This window comes from Egretta garzetta, unplaced genomic scaffold (assembly GCF_000687185.1).
Source record: "Egretta garzetta isolate BGI_Z169 unplaced genomic scaffold, ASM68718v1 scaffold126, whole genome shotgun sequence".
Classification (NCBI taxonomy): domain Eukaryota; kingdom Metazoa; phylum Chordata; class Aves; order Pelecaniformes; family Ardeidae; genus Egretta; species Egretta garzetta.
In genome coordinates, this window is record NW_009260128.1 from 4,413,684 (window position 1) to 4,439,192 (window position 25,509).

At 35.6% G+C, this 25,509-nt stretch overlaps 1 protein-coding gene across 1 annotated transcript in view; it reads right to left on the bottom strand.

Moving 5' to 3' along the window:
* DOK6 (docking protein 6) overlaps nt 1-25,509 on the bottom strand; it is a 172,185-nt gene that overhangs the window by 64,459 nt on the left and 82,217 nt on the right. Inside the window, exons 5-6 of the mRNA XM_009641470.1 lie at nt 23,141-23,330; nt 442-580 (exon numbers count right to left, since the gene is read on the bottom strand). Coding sequence (XP_009639765.1) covers nt 442-580; nt 23,141-23,330 — 329 coding nt within the window. The remainder of the gene's footprint in view (nt 1-441; nt 581-23,140; nt 23,331-25,509) is intronic.

A 25,509-nucleotide genomic window follows, 5' to 3' on the forward strand; every position in this document is an offset into this window, starting at 1 on the left:
TAGGGAAAGGAATTTCTTTTGGAGGTTAAGAAAAACAGACCATGTCTACTGTCACTTAGGAGTGTATAGACTGGACTTTTTTTTTTCCACCTGTGAGGCCATGAGGAGCAAGTAACACTTACTCATCGACAGTAAACACACAGCTGGCTTCAGCTAAAGGCTTAATCTTTGAGTAACTGAGCCACAATTTTCAAGAAGGTAGCCATGGATCTCATGCTTAATGGTATCCTTCCAAAAAGACAGCAGCAATTGATCATTGTACAGTACACGCTGAAAATCCCTGACCATGAAAATACATAAGTCTGAAAGTCTGTTTTGTCTTAGCCACACAGCACAGCTAATACCATCATTAGAGCTGAATCTACAGATGCCATTAATCCATACTTCATTTGTTCATTACCAATTTTTGTAAGTTCAAAGATTTTGGTGAAAGGACCTTACCCGTGCCTTCTGCTCCATCTCCATCATTAATCTTTCATGTTGCTCTGCTATTGCCAGTGTTGCAGAATGGACTTTCTGATATATCATTTCCCCTTCTCGTGTCTGAAAGGTGAACAGCCCTTCTCCTGTGTCACACATCCTGCAGTGAGATTTAAGCAGAATGGAAGGAAAAAAATGAGTACTGTGTAATTTTTATCTAACTATTTTAAAAAGTGCACACCTTGCAGCAGAAAACACTGACTTTTGTAGTTAAACTCTGGGATTCTGAACATCTGCAGTTATTTTTACCATTGAAGAGAGACATATTCCAAGAGATGTGCAGAACTTTGTGAACATAACCTTTAAATTCAGTTTTAATCATCCTCTGGGTAGTGAAAAAGAACTCTTATCAAAGAATAAAGACTTGAGGTAATACAATCAGCTATTTACAGCATTGTTTCAAATGTCTGCACTGGTAAGTGGGAGCTAAGTTTAATACTCTTAACTAATTGATGCCAGAAGTACATAGCACATCATGACTTTGAAAAGTTGACATTTTAAGAGAACACTGACCAATTAAAAATGCTATTATGGCTGATCATTACAAAGAAGCTGTATTGAAAGACAGCATTAAGAGGGTTAGATTATAACTATCTCTATTAGTATATTTATGTCAGGCAACGTCTAAAGCTATCCTGATAATTAAAAAAGCCATTCAGTCTATTTGACAATAGGAACAGTATTTCTGTAGTATAAGAATATTAAATAGTAAAAAAAAAACAGGAATAAAATTTACTTTCTTCTTTTGAGAGAGCAACTGCTATTATCCTTATCTGTGATATCGCTGTGACATTATTCTGAGGAAAAAGAGTGATATATGGTAGATGCAACAACAAAGAGGGCTGGGAAATATAGAAAATGTGAGTAGGCAACAACGTTAGATTATTTAGTGACTGTTACTTCAAGGATATATACTGTGTTATACAGTGGTGCAATTCGACATACTGATACATAACATTCATCAACAATAAGATTTTGATTTGCCTCAAAATACCAGATTCCTTTAATGTTTTGGTTGTTCACATTATTTTTAAGGACTTTTTTTTTTTTTTTAATATCCCAACACCTTCAACATGGCCCTTGAAAGCCCAAGAATTACACAGCATTTTAGAAAAATGTGTCCCGAATAGTCTAACATTCTAACAGAAATTGTTGGAGGCAGAAAAAGATAAAACAGAGGTGGTTCTGGAAAATACCTGGTGAAAATACTTAGTAATGATCAACTGAGGTGTTGAAAAGAATGTCATTGTCTTAAGAATAGGTGATTCATGATATTATCTATATGGTTATTATCCATAATTCTGGAATAAAAATAGTCTTCCACATCCCAAGATGTAAAGAAAAGACAATCCACTTTGTAGACAGGTATTATTTGATGAGTATTAACGCGGTGTGCCAATTAATAGATTAAAAAAGAAAAGCTTTTATATTAAATTCCAAGGGAGATCAAGATCCCTGATGTAAACATTTAAGGTATTTTATATCCTTAGCCACAATTCTCCAAAGACATTCTGGTAGAACTAAAATGTCTCCAGAGTTTTGTGACATTATGGCAACAGCCTTTCAGATCCCTCAGGGCATCATATAGCTGGTACTCTGCTTTTGTGTAAAGAGATCTTAATAAAATTCAAACAGCGTGAAATGGAAAGTCTGGAAAAAATGATGAGGTTTCAGAAACTGAAGCAAATATGATCTTTTTGTTGGTTTCAGAGGATGAAAAATCCTACAGGGATAAAACCAAGGAAGCAGGCAATGGGGCGTGATTAAGATTCAGGTGTTAAGCCACTTGTTCTGACCAAGCTAAACCTAGCCACTACCACTGTCAATCAGACAAGGGTCTGTACCATCTGTGTGAACCCCTAGTGGAGGCAGTTGTGTGGGTTGCAGCATCGCCCCAGCACCTTGACCACTGCACAGGACAGCACAGTGGAGCCCTGCTTCCCAACTGCAACAGGTGACGGTGGCGGACATGTCACACCAATGTTGGAAAGCCATTGATGGCAGCCTCCCTGTGTCCAGACCGTGGGCTTCCCTGGCTAATGATGGATGATTCACACACAACCACTCAAAACTGGAGGTGGAGGAGAATTATGGGCATCACTTTTTAAAGTGCTAAATTCCCCTTGCTCGCTTTGAAGTTTAACTGGAATTAAAGGCCCCAAGAATGAAGCAATCAGTACCTGGCACATCTGAGCTCTGTAAAAGCAAAAATTGTTAGAATAAAACTTTCTTTTTTAATCTAAATTTGTTATTAATAATATGTCTACCAAGGAGATTAATCCTTTTTGCCATAGTGAAGTTTTCCTGTTCACCTTCTAAGGATGTTATTGCTTTGAGTAAAGCACGAGAATCTGAGTTTAGGTCTGCTATTCTAGTCTAGTCTATTGCAGTCTTTTCTATATCCCTTCCCTTCCCTTCCCTTCCCTTCCCTTCCCTTCCCTTCCCTTCCCTTTTCTTCCCTTGTTATGACATCAAGAGCAGCAGAATGTTTTAGGGTTAGTTTCAGTCTTTCTAGAACAAAGAAACAAAAACTAAAACACAAGTACTCCTAAGCATGATGGAGATGGGGACAGGGAAAAGTGTAAGTGTGCTCTCCTAAGCTTGAGTTTTGCTGAAAAAACAGAGGACCTTTACTTATCTGGCCAATGGGAATGGACTAGCCCATGAGCTAAAGCACACTTCTTTTTCTATTTACAGTCAAAGCATAGTCAACAGAACAAATAAACTGTTTTTTCTACAGCCTCTACTACGTGTGAGATAACTGTCCATTTAAAGGTACAGCTTCAGGTTTAGCCTCACTAATGTGTTGCTTTATTACGGCTGAAAATGAAATAACTGTGGGTAAATTCAAATTCCTTTATTTTCAAAGCACAAATGGTTGTTTAGTTGCATCCTTGTTTGGTTGCTATGAACTATATTTTTAAATCGATCAAATAACTACTGTTTGCAACTTTTCTCAAAACCTTTAAAAAATTGTTTTTTACCAACCTTTTAAAATGAAAAATGACCTTTTCCAAAATGTAGATCAAAACTTCTCATAATTACTACTTTTTGTTTTTCTGCAAAATAGTTTTCTGCATTTTTGATATGTAATAAACAAAAACTTAGTTATAATTTTATGTCAATTTAATAACATCTTCATAACTTTTACTTTTCCTAGAATCACTTCAGAGAAAAGACAGAAGAAAGGTGTGGGCCTCTTATTTTCCTGTTACTCCCACAGTTATGTGCTGCAGCCCAGCAAACTCATCATGACCTTCACTGTCAAAAAATTTCACTCATTTTGTATACTTCAATTTTTTGATGAGAGACTTAACAGTCTGCAGATGCTTGGAAAATGCTGATCTTAGCTTCTTTATTTCTGTGTTTTCCAACTTTAAAACAGGAATGTCATTAACCTGTGCTTTAGGATATTTAAGTATTCAATGCATTAAAATGTATGAATGGTTTGACTGAAATAGGAAAGTGCATTTTTTTCTGTATTATTATAGGATGATATAACTGGGCAGATAATGAAACCAGTAGATAAGCAGTGTTGCAAGTCATTATAGATTTTTTACTTCTTTAAATACTGCCACAGCTTTTTACAACCATCATTGTTTTAATTGGGAGAAAGTGAGAGCTAAGCTTGTGGCCCAGGATAAACTGCATTCAGACGTCAACAGTGAAAGTTCTTCTCTTACTCAAAGACAGGGTTTCTGTTCAGCCCAAAGAGTTTTTCCCACCAGCATTGCCAGATTTTTTTTAACATTTCCCATATTCACGCAACAGTTTCCCACTATCTTTGCTCACTACCATAACTTCAGTCTTTTAGAGCAGAACCAATACTATATATTAACCTTGTAGAATTCCCTTCAAAAAGGAAATTTTGTTGACTTGATTTGACCACCATTCACATATGGTACTTTTTCCCAAATAGAGAGGTTCATGCTCCCATGTCATGGTTGAAATATTTTAAAAGTTTAAGAGTGCAATATTCAGCTACTGCATGACAAGAATTTGACATCTTGGCCTTTCTGGACTATTTTGGTAAAAGGTAAAATGCATTTTCACAATAATGAAGGTTGTCTGAAAACTGAGATGTTCAGAAACATTATTTGCTATAAGTCCTTGCTTTGAAATAAAGGATAAATGAAAATTGTAACTAGAAAATTTTTAGTCCTTCATCTATCTAAATCTAATTTTAATGGTTTTGAATTATTTCTTTTTACCCACAAATAATTTAACATTAAAGAAATAATGGCTAATTTGTAAATTCATTGCTCAAAAGTATATAAAACTACATACAAATAACTAAAAATGGTAAGCATTCTCAAATAGGCACTGAAAAAATTAATTAAAACCTTTTACTAATTCCTATTAATACATATAACTATTAACAACTAATACATATTAAATTACTACCCTAGTTTAGCATTTCTAGTTCTTTAAATAAAAATGGACTTTAAATTTTTAAATGAGAACAGATCACGAGTAGTTATTGTCCCCAAAGCAGAGCGCTAAATGTTGCCAGTTCCAAACTGGATGCAATTGCTGTTGCATAGTTGCACTTAATGTGAAAAAGCAGTTTATTCAGACACTTCAAGGCCCAGAAATGAAGTTAGCTAGCACTTATTTCCTGTACGCTGAAGGAGGTGCTACATATGGGACCAGACCTGTAACTGTCACAAGATGAGTAGAAAACAAAAGATGTCCTTTCTTTCAAGCCTTGAAGCTGTGGCTGTCAGTCAGGAAAAAACTAGTTGTTACGCAGTATCTAACTCTGAACCAAGATACCTATTTCTTGTGTTGCTACAGCTTTGATTTTCTAAGAAGCAGTGAAAACTAGAAATTTTGCCTTCAATTTAATCAGATTATCAGAAGAGACACACAAACACTATCTCTCGGATGGATATCTAAATTTTGTTCTTTCCTTGTTTGTTGTTACCTCAGCTTGAGTTAAACCGTTTTGACAGAAATCCTGTTTGTTCTTTGTGCGCAAGGTTGTTACATGCAACATACACTAAAGACAGTCTAGGTAACCAGTAGACCTCACGAAGAAAAAAATGCAAAGCTTCCCTGAGGGCCCAAATTCTTTGCTCATTTCATCCTTCAACACAAGCTTGCTTCCTCCCAGAGTTCATTTCTGAGGAAATGAGAAAAAGCAAGGAAAGCAAATAAACTCTTTGTGGCTGGGGCATATTTAGATAAAAAGCTTCCTTCATACCTAGGAATACTTATCAAAACAACTGTAAAATAAACTATGTACATTCTTATGAAATTGTAAGTCAACTTTATGTTGAGAGGATAGAAAAACAGAGGAAGAAGTAAGAAAGTGCTGATCAGAATCCTAACTTAAAATAAAGCAGGCAAAAAATGGATACATTTGGTGGGGGGCTCAATAAGAAAAAAGATAATTACATAAATGGGTTATGCATGGAACGTAGGAAAGCTCTGTGGTCTATGGGTGAAGCAGAGAGAAGACAATTAATGGGAAATGTTCACAAAGTGTAATTAATTCAGGTATGGAACTTTAAGAGCAGATGCAGTTAGAAAGACCTACAGTTGGGACAAGGTCGGTGAAAGCGGGGAAAATGTGCTATGAAAAATATTTGAAGGGAAATGAAGATTGCCAACATGAAGCACAGCAACAATATAAAGGGCAATATCCAGAACAAGTAGACGCAGACTCTCTAAATCGTCGGAGTGTGGCTTGTTACACATATCCAATGTGAATAATGAGTTAGATCATTGCCATGCTTCACTGTCAGCATTTCAGAGCTTTATCCAAAATGTCAAACAGGTATCCTGGCAATTTTATGATCTGAGAAGCAAATAATGATATATGAGGCAGCTGCCTGCCCCCCTTAACGATGGTTATTTACTGGCAAGAATATACAACACAAAAAAGTAATTATGCATGATATCTACTAGTTGCTGGCTATAGACGTTCTTCCACAACATTTGTTGTCATGTTGTTGCACTTGAGCTGAGGTGGGTAAATTTCCACTATTCTTGCACATGCTCATGAGATACAGATGGCAGTGTTTAATCTTAAATTGGCTTTCTTTCACATGGAATCTTTTTGAATTTGGCTTGAGTTAATGCAGGGAACATGGAGTATTACCACACCTCTGATATGTTTCAGTAACTTGATCATGGAGCTTAGCCCTGAGGATTTGTTCAAGGTCAGATCTTTTATTTCTTGAGTCTCAGCATTTTGAACTAAAAGAACTAAAGGATCCCTCATGCCATCAAAGCAGCTTTCCTACCAAGACCGTTTATGGCAACATTTTGCAATTCTGAGAAGGAAAATGCTCAGAGATGGAGTGGAAATGAGTGATGATTTGCTCTGAGGTAGCTGGGATTCCATCGCTCAGAGGAATAGAGCAGTCCTTCTCCAGTATTTCCTAGAGGATCTTAATACTTTCCAAGTGATAGTTGCACATCTTTTTAAGATATTATATGCAGTCACGGTAGCAAAAATCTTACCTGCTAGTTTGATGAATAAGCTTCTAGTCTTTCTGAACAGAAACGTATTACCTTACAAATTTTCCCTCTAAAAGGGAGATTTGTTGTGTGAATAGTGTTTTTTCCTGGTAAGATTATTTCTTTTTCTGCTTAAACCAAAGGACCATTTAAGTGGTATAATACAATATAAACAAAAATTTTCTCATGAAAACATGTTTTTATTTGTTTTGTCAGATGGGAGAGATTTCTGTACAGCACTAGTGGTAATTATGCCTCTTGGGATATTTTTTCTTCTCATTGCCTGTGCTGCTTCCATAGTCACCGTCTCTGTGCTGCCCTCTGATAGCACATTTAGACTACTGGGACATATATCACACTGCTAAAGCTTCAGGGACACTAACCCATACCTGCATGTCAGATGCTTTCCAGTTTTTGCTTAATGGAAGTGCAGAAAGCAGGCTGTGTCTTTCTCTGGACTATATAAATGATTGTCAATTAGAACTGTAATTCTCTAGTTCATTTCCAGTGGGTTTATTCCTGTCCATCATGACACACAAGGGATAAAAGATTGTATTTTATTTTTTTCCTGAAGTTAGGTTTTGATAAAAAAGAGGATTGTATCTGGGACTTGCTTGGTTGCTACCAAGCTTTCACATCTATCCTTATTAAAATGTTTTTATTTATATTAATTACATTAGTATATCAGAATAAATGTAACTAGTGCTGAAGAGTTAAAGTTACTGCTAGTTACGGTATAAAAAGCAGAAAAGCTGACTTTATTAAGTCATTCATGAAGGTATAATATGGAGATTGACATGTAATTATGAAATATATCCATATGTAATGGTAAACATGCTGTGCAGAGGCTCTGTTTTCTATTTCCTAGACCCTAGAAACTAAACTATAGCAAATAAGAGAAGCAATTTCCTGGAGTCTAAGAAGTTGAATCCCAAATACTTTACTATGACTACAACTACATTTTTTTTTTCTCTTCCTGCTTATAGGCTAGTTTCATAAAACATGATCTAGACATTTTGATGGGGAACATTGAACTGTGCTGTTTGTGCTTCATCACATCTAAGTAGGAAGGATTCTAGGTTGCACATGCAAATTACCCTCTTGTGTCAGTATTCAGTTCATATTATTTAAGAAATCAGTGTGGGTAATTAATGCACATGTATATAGAAAACAACCCACTTTATAGAGACTTTTGACCCCTTAACATTTTATTTTAAAAAATAAATAGTCATATATAGTGCACAAAAAAGGAATTTATGAAAACCAAAGAGAGGATAATAAAACCAATTGTTGACATGTTCATAAATACACAAGACATTTGCATTTTTGACAGTTAAAGTAATAGAACAAAGATTAAAGTGTTGTTAGATAAAGAGTTCCACTAGTTTGTAAAATTCAGGTCTTGTTGATAATGATGAAATTCTGTTTAACAGTGTCCTGGACCAGTATCTATTCTTACCAGCTCCGCAAATGATAAACCAAGAACTCATACATTACTACTATCATTTTAGCACAGAAGCAGCAGCTATGGTTGGCTGTACAACAAACAGACCAATGAAAAACACTGAGAAATACATATAGAGAAAAATAAAAAGGTGGCAAAGACTACAAACAGCTAATTTATTTATTTTTTTAAAAACCTTTTAATTCATTGTGATTTGGGTATTATTTTTCATCTCACTTTTGAATGAGAGGGATATGATTCCAGGTCCTGGAAGCTGGGATCATATTCACATACAGATATTTCCTGCAGGACTTCTGCCACCCTGTTAAGCACTATTGTTCCTAGACGAATACAAGCATATCCAATAACAATATTACTCAGTTTGTCTCACTATTGTTAGCAGTAGAACACAGGTGAAGCAGCATTAATCTATATGAATAACATTGACTTTGACAAATACAAAAATGTTAGACATAAAATCCAAATAAAGCCATTGCTGGTTAAAATAATTGATAGTGTAATGATACAGGAGCCCTGTGGCAGCGCATCACTACTTGTTACAACAGAAGCAATAAAACTTAGTGGTCCAGATTCTTTATTTTCTTCTTTTTTTTTTTTTCCCTTTTGGAGCCCTAAAGTCACTGTTATGTTTGGGACTACTCCCTGCCCAGGGTGTTCAGGTTAGAAAACCTTTCAGATGATACTTGCTAGAGTCTGAATTAATTCTGAACACAATGTGACACAATCCTGCACTTACTCATAGAATCATAGAATCATTTAGGTTGGAAAAAACCTTTAAAATCATTGAGTCCAACTATAAACTTAACACTGCCAAGTCCACTTGATCCTCTCTTAGGAAGTAATGAGTTTTGTAAGAAGGAGACATCTGCCAGTTAACAGATGTTAGCATAGTAACAGCCAAGGAACTAATTTGCATAGGCATAATTGTTCATTTTACTTCAACTTTGAGGAACCTGGGGTGCTCAGAAGCTATGACACTGGACACTATTTTAAAGGTGCCAACAATATTTGGAGTAATTGATCATACTCAACTTAAAAGTTAAACTAAAAAAAATTAATAAGACCCAGGTTTGCATCTGCACATACCAACAAATATGATATTAACAATTTAATACAGGACCACATTTTAAATGTTCTACAAGAAGATTTGTCCTATAACGCCTTAATAACCTCTCATCTATGTATTGAATGCTATTGGAAACACATTGCACCTACCATGATACAGACAGATACTGTGTTTGTGTCATAATTCTCCTTTTTATTTTGACAGCAAGCATAGGAAATGCTTAAGGAGAGGAGGGAAAATAAAAATGAAGACAATAGAAATAAAAACCGTTAAGGAACTGATATAGAGCCAGGTTTACAGCCATAGAACCAGGAAAAAAGAAGGCAAGTTAGTCACATTTAATTATAATTTATATTCAAAACATCAGTTTTCCCAGTTTATGGAAAATTAATGCTGCATTCTCTCATTTCATAAGTGGGACACACAACATACAAAGGAATTATGAAGAGAACACAATAAGCACTCTGCTGAGTTTTTTGAGTTTTGACTACTTCAAAACAAGGCATTTCAAGTGCATCCCCCATCCCCTCCCCTTTTAAATGCACCATTAGTAGTAGTTTTGGCCACTTAAAGCATTTATGGTCAGCCACTCTCTGAAACTTGCAGTACACTATGATATTTGGATGGGGATTTAAACACTGCTGTCTTCTTTAAATGTCACTCTCTCCATCTTCAAGGTATGAGAGCTACTGCTTTGACCATTGTGGCCACAGAGGAATTTTCAGAAAGTCATATGCAACTATTATGGGCACACAGGGTTGGTTCAGAGACACTCACCATGCTATGTACATATACTAATCAGTAATTAACATATAATAATAATATCCAAGGATTAATCAACACTATTCTCAAAACTGGCAGGTTGTCAACTCCAGTTTGGGAGCAGCCTGCCACAGCAGCAACCCCTGGGACAGACAAAAACAGCAGGGATGAGACAAGGCAGGGATTTGTTTAAAAAAACAAAAACCCAGAGAGAAGTATTTCTCAGGTGCTGACAGTAAGAACTGAAGATCTTAGCTGAAGGCCATGTTTCTGGTCTGAACTTTAACTAGACATGCATACAGACACAGGTGGTCAAATAATTCCTTCAGTGGTAAACTGGATGTGCAATAATAACATAACATAAAAAAATAATTACAGAAAATGTACAGCCCCCACCACATTTGAAAAATTCATTAACTTCCACCAATTTTCTACATGTGGTGTTTAATTTAGAGAGGAAACATGACTTCCCTCCCACTTGCTTTAACTTTTCCTCTTTGATACAAGCCAGGCAGAACTTGAAGCAGACAGATTTTCCCTGTTCTCTCAATTGCAAACAGCAGCAATTCTGTTATGGATCAAACAACTCCTGCTGCATTCACCTCGCATCTCTGACTCCAACTTTGATTGTGTATATGATATCTTTGTGTTAGTACTTCCAGCAGTGGGGAAATTCTCTGTAAGGATTTCTCATTAGCCTGATAGCTAAAATCAATTGTAGTTTATGTTCAGGTAAGTAGCAGCTTGATAAGGGCTTGAGAACCCTCAAAATTTTTTTGTCAAATTTTATTACATAAAGAAGACACTCCTTTCAATTACACCAGTAAATGGGTAGGAAAAGGTACAAGTGGATAAAAGGAGTGTAAAAACAAAGAAAGAAAGACAGAGAGGCCTTCAAAGGAAAATAACCACAAAGAATCACATGTATCAAATCATGCAGAAAAAAGACAGGAAAAGCATGCGAAAGCATGAAAAATAAACAGAAAGCAGTATTTACAGTTACAGTTTGTAGTTACATACTTGGGGTTCCCGCATATTTTCCAAAAAATATCTTCTTTCTAAAACTTCATGGGATGCAGTGGCTAGCCATTTTCTGTTGCTTTGATAAATGTGTATTTCCACCTCTGATTAACAGCAGTCAGTTATGCTGATTAGGTTCTCTTAGCTGAATATCTGAGTCCTGTGTGAAACTGCTGATGTTGTACTGGATAAAGACACATTTTATGCTATCTTCAGTGAGGATTTTGCTTAAAACAAAAAGGTTTAAGTAAGAAGAATGGCAAGAACTGTGGCCATTGTGTGTATGGGCCACCATCTATTCTTGGTAAATATTCCCTCAGACCAGCACAGGAAGCTACTAATTGACAAGGAACGCACCTTGACAAGTCCACCAGAAGAGGGGAGAAACAAAGACTGCAAAAAAGACTTGGGATAGTAGAAACTAAAATGATGAAATGCATCTTCTCTAATGCATAAAATTTTTAAACACAGCATGCCTGCTCTCCTCCCAGAGAACTTGGGGCATTGTTAGAAAACAAAACAAAAAAGCAATTGTCCTTTGCTGTGAAAAAACACTAACAAGCTACTTTTACACTGGACATTAATTGTCTAGTTTAACATCTCAAAGTTTAGGCTTCTACACTGCCTTAGTAATATTTTTATAAGAAATTTATAACAGCCATGGAACTTTCTGAACACTGGAATGTGTCAATCCCTGCTCTCCATGATTCTGTATGCCGTGTTTAAAAAATCCATGAACTATAGATGCAGTCCCTACTGGCTTCATGAAATATTTATATATCGCTATCCAAAAAGGAAGCACTATAGGTGGCAGAAGAGAAGAGGTACAAATCCCTTGTGGGCAGAATTATACAAAATGGATATTCACAGTTCTTATGCAGCAAAAGGTGACCATGCCTTCCCTGGACATTTACACATAATAGCTTGGGTATATCTGCGGCTATTTCATGTATGCCATGAAAACCATTTTGACTATCCTAGGTAACATTTAAAAACTCTTTTGAAGTATTTCTTCATTTTCTGACACCGGAACATTCATTTTATAGGTATCTTTCATATCATAGACAGAATATTAGTCTCAAGATAAATGCTAATGTACATTTCTATTCCTGTGTGTTACTATTTCTGCTCTAATTTCTCCAATGGTCCTTTTTACCAGCTATTTGACACTACTTCCACATGCACTGAACACTTTTTTCTTGGCTGCCCTCCATTTCATCTGCACTTCTAAGGCTGAGCACTAATTATACTAATTTTTTTTTTTCTCTCTGAGAAATTTGTCCAACGGGGCTTAAAGAAGCCTCACACACAAAGGCAAAGTACCTGTGAAATGAAATATTTGAGATGGTGTTGTCAGCCTCTGCCAATGACAAGCACTTATCCTGGCCAGCCTCTTGCTACTTTTTGCTCACATCTTTCACGCTTTCTGATTAGACATTGTTCCTAAAATGTACACATATTACAAAAACTGCTAGCGTTCCATCAGAAAACCAGCTACCTTCTACTTTTACTCAGAAGTCCCTCCCTATCTACTTTTCTTACCAGCCCATGTATTTCATTACCACATTCCTACCTCCTCCTATTCCATATGCTTAGCCCATTCTGTTCCCCCGTCATCCCCGCCCCCCAAACCTTCCCTCCTATTTTAATAAATCCCTTGATTTTCTTTTAGGCCCAGCAAGCTGGTCCACTTGCTGTCCAATGTGTGTGCAAAACAGCTTTAGCACATTCATGCCCTGGTCCTCTCCAGAGCAGTTTTGGTTTGCTTCACTGCTGTCACTCTTTATTCTCTGGTGGCACTGACAGTACTCTTAGATAAGTAAGTCATCAGAAATATAAATGATCCAACCTGTTCTTTCATTAAATAAAGGTTTGGCACCCTCAGTCATCATCTGAAAGGACTTCAGGGTTTTCCACTGAATCATCACCTAGGCTATAACATTTTTTTCCCTTCAATTCCATTCCTGACAGTAAATGATACTTATGGTCAGTTTCAATTTTTCTGAGTTTTTAAATATTATGTACTAATAAATGCAGTTTTTGCAATGTGATGATAATTTTTATTTACTTTTATAGTCAACTTAATGTAGTTTAAACCACAAGAGCACACATTGCAGAAAAATAAAAACTCTCCTGTCATTCACCCCAAAATGTTTTTAGAAAGTGAATCGGGGATCATTCAAAGTATCATTTTAAATGAGGCATATTTTCCAATTTGGACAGAGTACTAAAAAAAAAAAATCTTTAAAATGTGAAAATCTGCTTTGTTGAACTGGTTTAAGCAAGTCACGCAAGTGCAATTTTCTATTTGACTTCTCAGCCACTGACATGATGATCAAGTAGATGAAGCATCCCGGTGAATTATAGCACTGTACTGAGTTTTCTTCCAAAAAGTCAGAAAGATCAAATGATGTTTGGAGCTGCTGAGGGATTCCATTAGATGCCTCTCCCTCCCCTCTTTCTAATAAGATGGAAGCTTTTTAGAAAATATGTGACAAATGACTACTCACAGCAGAAATAAATCACACACCACAGAGTACTGCATTATGAATAGTGCAATAATAGTAATAACTTACCATGATAGCAAAGAAGTACTATTAGGAGGGACACAGTAGCTAATGACATTTCCTCTAACAGGGGCTAAGGGACAAAATTTCCTTTGGTACCTTATAAATAAGCAGCAGTTTAAAGGAGCCTGTAGGACCAGTCAAGTGCACCTCAAAAATAGCCTGAATTTTCTAGAAAGCTACTGAGCAGGCATTGTCTGTGAAGTGCTCTCCATCTCCCCTATGTGATGATATTTTGATAGTTCTTAAATTAATTTAGATTAGAGTGAGAAGACACTTAGTTGCAGTAATATATTTGAGGGGGTCATAATGTATGATAATGCTAGGAGGGCTATGACATGGTTTTCAATTATTAGGCTTGTTTTCTCCTTAGCAGAATGCTTGCAAAAACAAAACCTGAAATTTATCACATGGATTTGTACTCACTCAACATATAGCATCAGTATCTAAAAAAATTAAAGGGATTACTCATGAATGGTCAATTTGATAGTTCTCCCAGGTCTCCCTATTTGGTTATATACCTATTTTGGGAAGAACACATTTTATATTATATTATAGGTCTCTAAACATGTTTTTTTGTGTGTGTTTATTTGTCTTAGCAGCAAATATTCACAAAAATTAACTTGGATTTCATTAAGGGCGCAGCTGTTGAGAAGTGGGGAAGAATCTATACCAGAGTTTTTTAGCATGTTTTAAAGGTTTGAATCAAAACATCCTAGGTATTCTCTGGTTTGTATGGACATAAAATTAAAACAAAAAAACCCCAAACCACAAAAAGCAAATGAATGCAAACTTCCCATTAATTTATTTTCTATGTTAATGCCTTGGTTTTGTTTACATATAACTTTTTACAGAATAGCAGAATTTATTTTTCTAATTAATGTCATAATTAATTAAATTAATAATTAATTCATTGAGTTAATGGATGAAAATATTCACTGCTTTCATGATTATTGATTGATTTTTGCAAACAAAATTTGTAAAAAGCTACAGCAATAGAAAAAAAATTAAGAAGTCATTAAACTCCACAGTTACTCACATACTCCAACAGTCCAGATCACATATATAATTATGTTTGGAAATGTGTGTATATAACATACATATATAAAGCTTTGTTGGTAATGGCATTCAGCTTACTAATGAAAAGCCAGAATACAGATAATGGAAAAAAGAATCACCGTGGAAATTTCCACACTAGAGTTTTTACTCTCACACTATTACTATGTCCAGAATGTAGAAGTAGTTCTGGAACTGCTATACATCTGTGACTGTCAGTAAAGGCCAAAATCACTCTGCTGACCTCTTTTTGAAGCAAAGAATCTACCAGATACCCTCACCCTCCAGAAAAGCTTCATCTTAGTAAAGTTAAGTTAAACAAAAAGATGCCAAGAGGTTAAGTGAGTTTATTATTTGTGAGAGCAATGAATTAACACTATCTGAGAGAACAGGGCGAATTAGGGAGATATTAGGTAAACCTTCTAAGACCAATCTGCTAAAACAACTTTCTCAGCTCATGAGTAGTAACTGGCAGTCATGCTATATCAACTTGATTCCAGTATAATCAAGTCCCAAGACAGAGGAAAATAAAACTTCCATTGCAGTTTTTCACATGTGACATACAAGAGACAAGTGTTCGGACAATACAGTGACCTTCAGAATAAAACTATGTGCCAACTGAAGCTGAGGAACCACAGTTCCTGACAACAAATGAAGCCCAAAAATGTTTTAAACCATCCCCCTTTATGCTTCTGCAATGCTCCATGTGTATACGTGCAAGTGTGGGTTTGCACAGGTTCCTACATATTCATGAAGAAGGCTCTTTTGTTGTGCAAGTTCCATCCTTTGCATTTTGATTACTTCTTTCTATATCTGTACAGTACATAGCCACAGCATAGAGGATATTTCAAACCTCCTCCTCAACCAATGATACGACATTCATAAACTTTGGAGAAAAGGAGTATTTATTTGTGCTGAGCAGTCCTGCTGGTTGGATAGCTCTCCATGCAAAACATGGCCTTCTGGATTGCTCTCTGTGAAGTGTTTAACACTCTCCTACTGTCTGTATAGATAATTAGGTGCCCACTTTCAGGATTTTTCATCAGATCATGTAAATAGGCTTGGTGTGGGAGAGATGCAACAGTATTTAACTGCTAAAATAGACACCCTGGTACTTACTGTAAATGGAATATATATAAAAAATCAAGAGCATTATAAAATTTATTAGTATTTTGTATACATGAGTTTTGGGGTTTTGCTGTTGATTTTTTTTAAAGGGGGCTTTTAGTTGTTTTTTTTACTTTTTGAATCTGAGATATTTCAGTCTTTTTCTATTTTGAGGTAGAAGGTTAAATGTTATTATGACTCTTGGAGAGAAAATGACCTGCTGCTGGGGCATCTCAAGTTACTCAGAACTGCCATATGAGATTAATTATTGCTATTGTTCACTGTGAAATTCAAAGGTTAAAATGTAGAGTTGAAACAATGAGTCCTAATGTGATTAGGAATGTATGAATTATTTCATCTGCTCCTTCTCTGCTCATATATTACACAGCAATAACCTTGTTAGTCATATTCAGCATCAGGAATATTAATCCAACAAGGCATTCTTGCAGTAGAGCACATGTATGAAGAAGGGAAAATTAGAATATGGTAAGTAAATAACAAATCTTCTGGTCTCAAGTGTGGATGTAAAGCCATTTGAAAGCAAAATGGCAGGTGGTCTCAAAATGTTTTAAAACAAGCCCTTTTTATTATTTATATAACATACATATTATATTATTATAATATACAGCCATGTTACAAAGGGAAAGGCAAATTGTGCACTTCAACTGAAAGGCACAGTTCATGTTATCTCAGGACCATCAGAAGGAACATAACATGCTGTCTGCTAATACATTAGGCAAACACAATACAATTCTTAGCAATTTCATTAGAAGGCTTTGTAACATTTGAATTAGACCAATGATATTGGATATCTAGTGATCAGCTGAAAACTCATGCTGCACACTCTGAGTTGTAAAATATGCAAATACAAGCCACTTTTATAGATACCACAGAAATCACAGCTTTCCTTCCGAGCTGTATGTCTTTTCTGTTAACTGCACAACCATTAGGTGACTGTTTTTCAAACAGCATGTGTTTCATTCAGTACAAATTCATAAGGAAATTTACTGGTCAGACAATGGTGAATTAATGAATTAGTGATGTGCTTATTCCTATCAATTTAGTATTTATAAATCTGTTCATTACTATGCTACACAACTTCATCTGTGGAGCTTGCTGCTCTGTCCTAGAGTCACTGACATCTCAGTCTATTTGTGATAAAATTACAGCTTAATGAAGGTAAATTTATTCTTTCCATATATTGTCTTTTTTGAGATGCCATTGTTTTTTTCATCAAAATTAGAGCTTTCACAGCAAAGTTAAATGGCTCAGTTGGAGAAAATCTTTTGTAGCTGTGTATATCATGCCTGAATTTTCAAAATGGGACTAAAAAAAGAACACTTCAGAAGGGACAATAAAAATTTAGGATAAAGAAACTTGTAAATAATCTTTTCTTCTATTTGCCATATTCTGTTATACTGTGGAGAACTTCATTGTTATGTGAGTTTTGGTGGAACTCGCTCTGACTTACCAGCGCTAGAGCAGTCTGAGAGGAGCTTTGGCAGAGAGCATGCAATGAGAACTTTATAAATCACTTACATTGAGCTACACTAGTTTCTGCTAGTAAAAGGGATCTTAGATTAGGTACTATGATCAAAACCAGAGTAAGAGTCCTGTACATGAGTTAAACACACAACTGCTTTTTAAGTAGGGCTAAGTGAATCAGATGACTAACACAGAACTTATTCCAGGTCAAGAATTTGGCAGAAGGCATATTGAGAGCTGGAATGAAGTTGGAATGGGAAAAAAGTAGGAATGTAACTACAATTACAACGTATTACAGTATAACCTTGGCACTGCTAAATACCAGGAACTAATTAAACCTCTTCAGTGGTAAAAATGCCACTTTTCCTAAAATTAGAGCTATGTGATTACTGAAAAAAAACAAGTGGATGATACATGCAGGAGATGCCTGTTTCTTTTTTAAAGTTATTTTCAGATTTTAGCAATACATACTGCTTGGGGAAAGAATATGAGAAAGAAGGGAAGAGGGAGTGTAGAAAGATAAAATCACAGAAAATTCCCATCATAGGCAATTAAGCTTTTTGAAAATATTAAAAAGGTAAATCTTAAAAGAAGAAAAAGGTCCTAACAAACTTAACTATTAAGTGTGGGATACTGAGAGCTCTGAGCTAGTGTTTATGTGAAATGCTAGACCTATTTATTGCAGCTGCATATGAGTGCTCATACTGCTGCTCAATCCAAAGTGACTTACAAATTCTGTGACAAGCTTATGATTTATGACATTTAGAATAATTTTTAATACATGATTTATAAATCTATTATAAACTTGTGATAAACTCAATCCACAGTTTAGATAATCCACCAGCAATCAGGAACTGAAGGCTTCTCTTCAGGGAGGTATAGACCTGAGTTGTACGTACATCAGTGTATGAACTCTGAGAACAACTGTATCATGAGGCACATCCATAAGGGACCTCTCCCCACATAAGGGAAAAAGAGGATGTTTCCTGTAACTTAACTTTAAGGGTTAATTGTCTAATACATTTCACATTAACACCAAAAATTGCCACAGAGGACTGACAGATAAATGAAAAATTTCAGTCAGATGTAGTGCCTGAAGCAAACACTGAACTTTCTGCTTCAGATAACCCTAGCATCTGTGTATCTACCACTGAGAAAATGAGTATGTCAGTCTTGGGTTGCATAAAGGGAAAAAAAAAATCTGATAAATTCTCATGTTAACACTCTGCAATGCTTGAGCTTCATATTTTTCTCAACAAAAGAAATAGATTTCAGATCTTATAAGTGACAGAGAATACATATCATTAGATTTTCTGCGATGAAGAAAAAAACAAAATCAAAGGCAAATAAAGAAGAAATAGTTTAGTGTGATTCAATGGGTCTCTGAATACACAGTGCGAATAAACTTGGAAACACTTGAAATTGTTTAAATTTCAACATCTTGTCTACAAAATAAAAGAAAATATATTTCAGAAAAAGGAGTGCGTCATGGATTTGTGTCTCCTTCTGTTCTCAAAAATCCAATGATAAACCTCCACCTTTTTACTCAGCTGGAAACTTAACTGTATTTCACAAAGTTATTTTTAACTTATTGTATTTTCTCACTTGTTTAACTTTACTTCAGCTTGACTTTGGGTTTGGGTTGGTTTTTTTTTTTTTTTGATACTTCAGGCCAGCACTTAATAGACTTGACCAGACAGCTTCCATCCATAGAAAATATTGATTAATGTAAATGGCAGAGTTGCAGTAAAACAAAATAAAGAAAATTTCAAAAGGAACAAAGAGTCCATATGTGTTTATTTTTCTCAGTGCCTCAGCCCAAGTGATGAAAAACAATTCTGAATTCTTAGGAGTCTCCTCTTATGCTCCTAAAAAGGTGCCTCAGCAGGCTTGTTTTGCTAAAAGGAAAGCCTGGACAACTGCCTTTTGCAGTTTCGAGAGAGTGAATATTAAACATTGCTTATGGCCTTTGTTATGGATTGTTTGGTTTACAACATCAGCAAAACAAATCCTGTAACTTTGGCAGCAGTCTGAAAACAGTGTCTTCACACCTGATCTGGGCTATGAGATATTTCATCCATACCTGTTTTACTACTTTCCTGGCATGCTTCTTGGATTGCATGTAATTAATGCAATTAATGTAAATTTACAGTACCTTCATCTGGATAAGTTAGGTGGGCAGTTCTGTAAGGAGCACACTTCCCATTTCATGGGCTTAAAATCAGAGACAGTCAGGGACTCATGCTTACATACATGGAGCAGCAGTTCCAAAAGTTTGAAGAGAAATAAGTGCATTTGTGCAGATCAACAACATTCTTAGGCACAGTGTCTCCAGCACATCCAATATCCAAAATAATGGGAATGAACTGTCTGAACACACTATACATGTCCATAAATTAAGAAAATCCTGTAGATTCATTGATGACATTAAAGCTCCTCAAGCCAACCCAAAGCAGGTCGGGTGGAAAGCCTCGCTCTTGGAAATGTAAACGCTAGGCTCCTACTTCAGGTGCTTTGAATTATTGTGGGATCCATTCACTATGTTTGATGCAGAATATTAATTAGTACAAAGCTATTGTAGTGAGTAACAGAGTTGTGAATTACTTTTTTCTGATCAACAGATAGATTGCATGGGATTAGCCCTAATCAGGTACTTTAAACAATGACAATCTCTCCAACCAGCATCAAACTAAGCCACTGTTTCCCCCAAATCTTAGCAGAGTTTGGATAGGGAAGAACATAAATTAAATAAATCACTGTGCAACAAATATTTAGTTTCATTGGCTAACTAAATAATGAAAAATAAGGATGGATCTAACTTCATAGGTAGTGCAAAGATACATACTTGCAAACTCCAAAACAGAAAAATCTGGCAGTTTAAAAGAATCCGTGTTCATTGCTCCCATATTTTAGACATCTTCCAAATCATGTAGTTATTACATTCCATCAGACAAGTTAACAGTTTAGATTTATAAATCTGAGTCCACATTTCATGTAAATGCAAGACAATGTATTTATTAAAAGATAAATTTAGCTGTATGAAAGCTTAATTTTGATCCATTTACTTATCATAGTATCTCTTTGTTAATATGTCCAGTTATTTTAGAGGGAGGGATTTATTTTCTCAAAGTAATATCAAAACTGAAGATGGATAATAAGTATATAAAACTGAGCTCTTAATGTTCATGCAAACCACATACAAATATACTGCATAGCTGCTAAAACTCAGTAAAAAATAAGAACCTATTTAAAAATATGTCCTTTAAAACAATTCTCTACATTTAATATTTAAGCCTTAGGGGAAAATTAAAACAACACTTTTACATTCTCATAAAACATGGATGAGTGCTTCACTTCTGATAAGGCAGCATGCATCAGGAATTTACTGTATTAAGGTACAAGCAGATCAAGGGACAAAGAAAATCAGGTTCAGAAAGATGAGAAAGACGCTGATTAAAAAATAAAAATAACCCCCCAAACTAATCAACAACAGATTTTAAAATGAGCACTAGTGTTGCCCTATATGGTGTTCAGATATTATTGAAGATACTGACTTATCTCTAGTCCTATTTTTTATGTTTTTCTTCCAGTCTAAATCTAGTCTTTATGCATTTCCAAATCAGATGGATAAAGCACTCCCAAGCAAGCAAAAGGGAGGAATCAGATCAAAGACAATAAAACATGACAGAAAAAGGCAGAGCTAGTTCATGATAATAAACCACAGGAAAACAATCCACTTTTCATCAGGTTGCACGGTCCATGGATTGTAGGGGAAGATGATGTCCAGGTACTAGTATGGAATTAATGTAGGAGGCTTGAAAAAGCAGAGAGATAAAACTCACATTTTACTTGGATGTAAACAATCACTATACATAGCTTGTTAGTATTTATGTGCCAGAGATAAAAATAGAGCAGTACAGAAAGCAACTATCTTACAAAAAAAAAGAATTTCACTGTGATATAGAACGCCTTTTTTCCCTACTAAAACACTGAAGAGAACAACACACCTACATTTTGAGACACGTATAAGAAATCAACTTCAAGTGATTAATCTGAATTAGTTAGCAGCTTAATTTTAGTTAATGATGATTCCCATTGCCAAAGATAGTTTCCTTCAGAATCAGTTGAAAGAAGTGGGTCTACTCACAGACAGATATACTACTCTGAACAGGCAAACATTAGTAAGTCTTCAATCATTACCTTTTTAAGCAAATAACCCCTTCTCCATAACAAAATGCATACTTGCAAATACAAATTTAGCCAAAGAGTCAGATGAGTGGGATATTCACAAAGAATGGGATAAAGCTAAACCCTAAGAGTTTTGTTTCTTTGTTTGTTTGCTTCTTTTTTTGGTTTTCCCCAGAATAATGCAGTGGTTTTCAGGCATTGCTTTGGGCATTTTATTCACTTTCTGGTGTTGTGTAGGTATGTTGTTTGAACTAGTTTCACATGAGGTAATTTGAGGCCTAGGGGAAGGAAAGATTTAGCACATTATTCTTGCTAAAATTGTATATTTGAGTAAGTCCCACTGCTTAATCACAGAAATTGAATTGGAACATGGGTCAGCCATTGTTAATTTTTAGTAAAACAATATTAAATAAAAAAAAGTAATGATGCCTTCATGATTTTTAATGGTGAAATCATCACAGAAAAGTAGCAGAGCTCTGGTGACATCAGTCTGGGTATACAAAGTTACAAGGTAAGTGGTAACACCCATCTATAAGAAACTACAGATGAATTTTGGTCATTACCTCCTTAAGCTGTAGGGTCCATTTGATCCATGTTTTTTGTTTGTGATCACCAACTGTACTTCTGTGAATATTTGTTAATGATATTGAATAAATACACATCTAAATGCATATAAAGATTTTTAACAAGGCAGTGCGGCTAACTCAAAGAGTGTAGAAACACCTGTAATTTCAAAGATCGCTTCAGAAAATTCAGGCTCCACATAAGGGACTATGACAAACTTAGTAAAGTCTAGAACCATAAAATGCAAGATGAAACATCACCAAGACAGAGATAAATGCAGAATTATTTCTGCACAGAAACACAGAAAAAGCAGTGGACCTAATGGCAAGATATGAAATGCATTAAAAAGATATGAATGGGAGGCAAAACAGTCCTCCACAGACATTTAAAACTGATCTGAGGATAGAAATGGCAATGAGGATTAAAGCTGCATGCAGAAAAAAGAGCTAGCCTTTTTATGGGTTCACAACGTTCTCTGTACTCCTGCTTGTAATTATACTCTAGGGTGGCAATCAGTCATCAGGAACATCCAAAAAGAGTAAAATCTACTGTAAACGGAAGTTATTCCATTCATACTGTGTGATGAGCCTTTTCCATGATGCAGAATTAATTTCTTCTACATCAAAAGTATTCAGATGATAACATACTAGTGTTTAAACCTAAAGAGTGACAATTCAATCACAGCTAAATATAAGTCAGAGGAAGCTTAAGCTAATTTTAAATATGATATATTAGCATTTATTTTGAACACTGGGTTGAATATATTGAAAAGCAATATTCAACAAATGGAAGCCTGTGGAGAGGCCATGTATTCTCTCTTTCTTTATAATGAGACGCTAATCTGACTTATCAGACTGCTTCTCAAAAATCATTGTTTATTTCTTCTTCTTGCTGTTTCTCCTTAGCTCTTACCTTCCAGATTCAAATGTGAACCATGTTGAGTCACGTCCATATCTCCTCAAAGAGCTCAGAGGCCACATGACCAGCTTGACCTTGGCATTGTGGATGTCCCAGAGATAGATGTTTTCATGTGTGATCTGCATTGTACATTCCCCATAGATATCTAAATTTGGTGTAGGCATAAGATATACATTGAATCGTTCTGGAAAAAAAAAAACAACAACACAGAATAAGGCATAGCCAGTTAAAGTACAATTTTATAGTGGGAAAAACAAAAAGGCTTTAGGTATGGATGTTTCCTAAATCCAGGCAAATTTTCTAGTCTTGAACAGGGGTGAGGATCCACTGATGTTGAAGAAGCCTTGCTAGTGTGCATGAGAGGAGTAAGAGGGGAATCTTCTTTGTTTCATTTTAATTATAAATAATGCAGCAGACTGAAACATCTATCACAGATGATCTGCATAGTCCTCTTTGATATATGTCTCCAGCAACTTAAATGAAGTCCTTTATCCTCACATTAAGCTCCATGACTTTGGAAATCAAAATTCACAATGACTTGAATTCTGAAAGAGACTCCTCTCTCAAAGAATAGAACTATAACATGGCAGAACATGTATATACAACCATTGCCCCTTAGAAAAACTGCCCTTAAAATTGCAAACCCAGGTTTACTTATTGAAGCTTGTTAATAATTATGTTCTTTGTGTTCAGTTTCTATTTGTTTTCCAAACTTATTATCATTTGTCAAATTAATAACATTTTTAATTATCTGTTGCTTTGTTGAAAAATCTGATTCAACACAATATATTATTATGGTCATGACATCAATTGCTATCACCTGCACTTCCACTGCAGAGTGCACTCATTGCAGCAAGAGGTCAAGGGAATTAACATTTTTCTGAAGCGCCTGAACTGCATGTGCTTTAATAAGCAATGCAAAAACTATCCTTAAAAAAAAAAAAAAAGGAAAAAAGGAAAAAACAAAGATGATGTAAAACACCACTAACTCATATGGAAGGAAGTAAACCACAGTAATAGCAAGAGAATTTTAAATAAAGATGCAGTTTTCTTTGAAGAATAACTAATGTTTCTATGAGTTCCTTCTACAAAGACTGAAAAACTCAGTTAAATTTCAGGTTGCACAGTTGGAAGTGCTAGCCTGTACTTTAAAGGCCCTGAAATCTTAGGGCTCAATAGCATAATATGGGAGAGAGAGCCTGATTCACAGCTTCGTCTCACAATTTCCCTTCATTTTTGAAATAGGATACAAATGCAAGATTTCAATGCTACGGCACTGAAGATTGTTGACAAAAAAAGAAAGGAAAATTTAAAGTATGAACATGAGCAATGCTCATTCAATAAACAGTAATGGGAAAATATACTTTAAACGGACACCTTTAGGATAGCAAAATTGTCTCCAATTACTTAACAAATGAATGGCAGTTTGGTGTGGAAAATTTTTAATCATTTGCACTGAATTTTCTCATGGTGTCATCATAAAAATTAGGAAGGAATTTAAAGTAATCAGAAGAGGAATACAGTGAGAAAAATTTAGTATAACAATCAAAATTAGATGCAGCTTCCCATTATGTTTGACATTAAAAATCACAGATATTATGTCTCCATTTTTTAAACTTTTGATATATATATACACTTTTCTGACAAATCAGTGAAAATACTGCAAAAAACTCAGTTAATATAAAATAGGTTAGAAGTGTGCATGTGAGAGTGTGTGTGTGAATAAAGTAGCAGTAGTTTGGCTGAGGAATTAACCGAAGCACAGAACTGCTGGGTGAGCAGTAAGAATTGCTGTTCTGCATAGCTATAAGTAAACTTGTCGTCCCCAATATTATTCTGTTTCAGTCAACTTAATTTTGTCCTATTAATGACTCCCCAATTGATTCATTCAGTCTCATAGCCATTCAATCTTTTCATAGAATCATAGAATCATAGAATGTTTTGGGTTGGAAGGGACCATTAGAGGTCATCTAGTCCAACCCCCCCTGCAGTGAGCAGGGACACCGCTAACTAGATCAGGTTGCTCAGAGCCCCAGCCACCCTGGTCTTGAATGTTTCCAGGGATGGGGCCTCCACTACTTCTCTGGACAACCTGTTCCAGCGTTTTACCACCCTCATTGTAAAGAAGTTCTTCCTTATATCTAGTCTAAACCTACCCTGGTTTAGTTTAAAACCGTTACCGCTTGTCCTGTCACAGCTGACCTTGCTAAAAAGATTGTCCCCATCTTTCCTATAGGCCCCCTTTAGGTACTGAAAGGCCACAATCAGGTCTCCCCGCAGCCTTCTCTTCTCCAGGCTGAACAACCCCAACTCCCTCAGCCTGTCCTCATAGGAGAGGTGCTCCAGCCCTCGGATCATTTTTG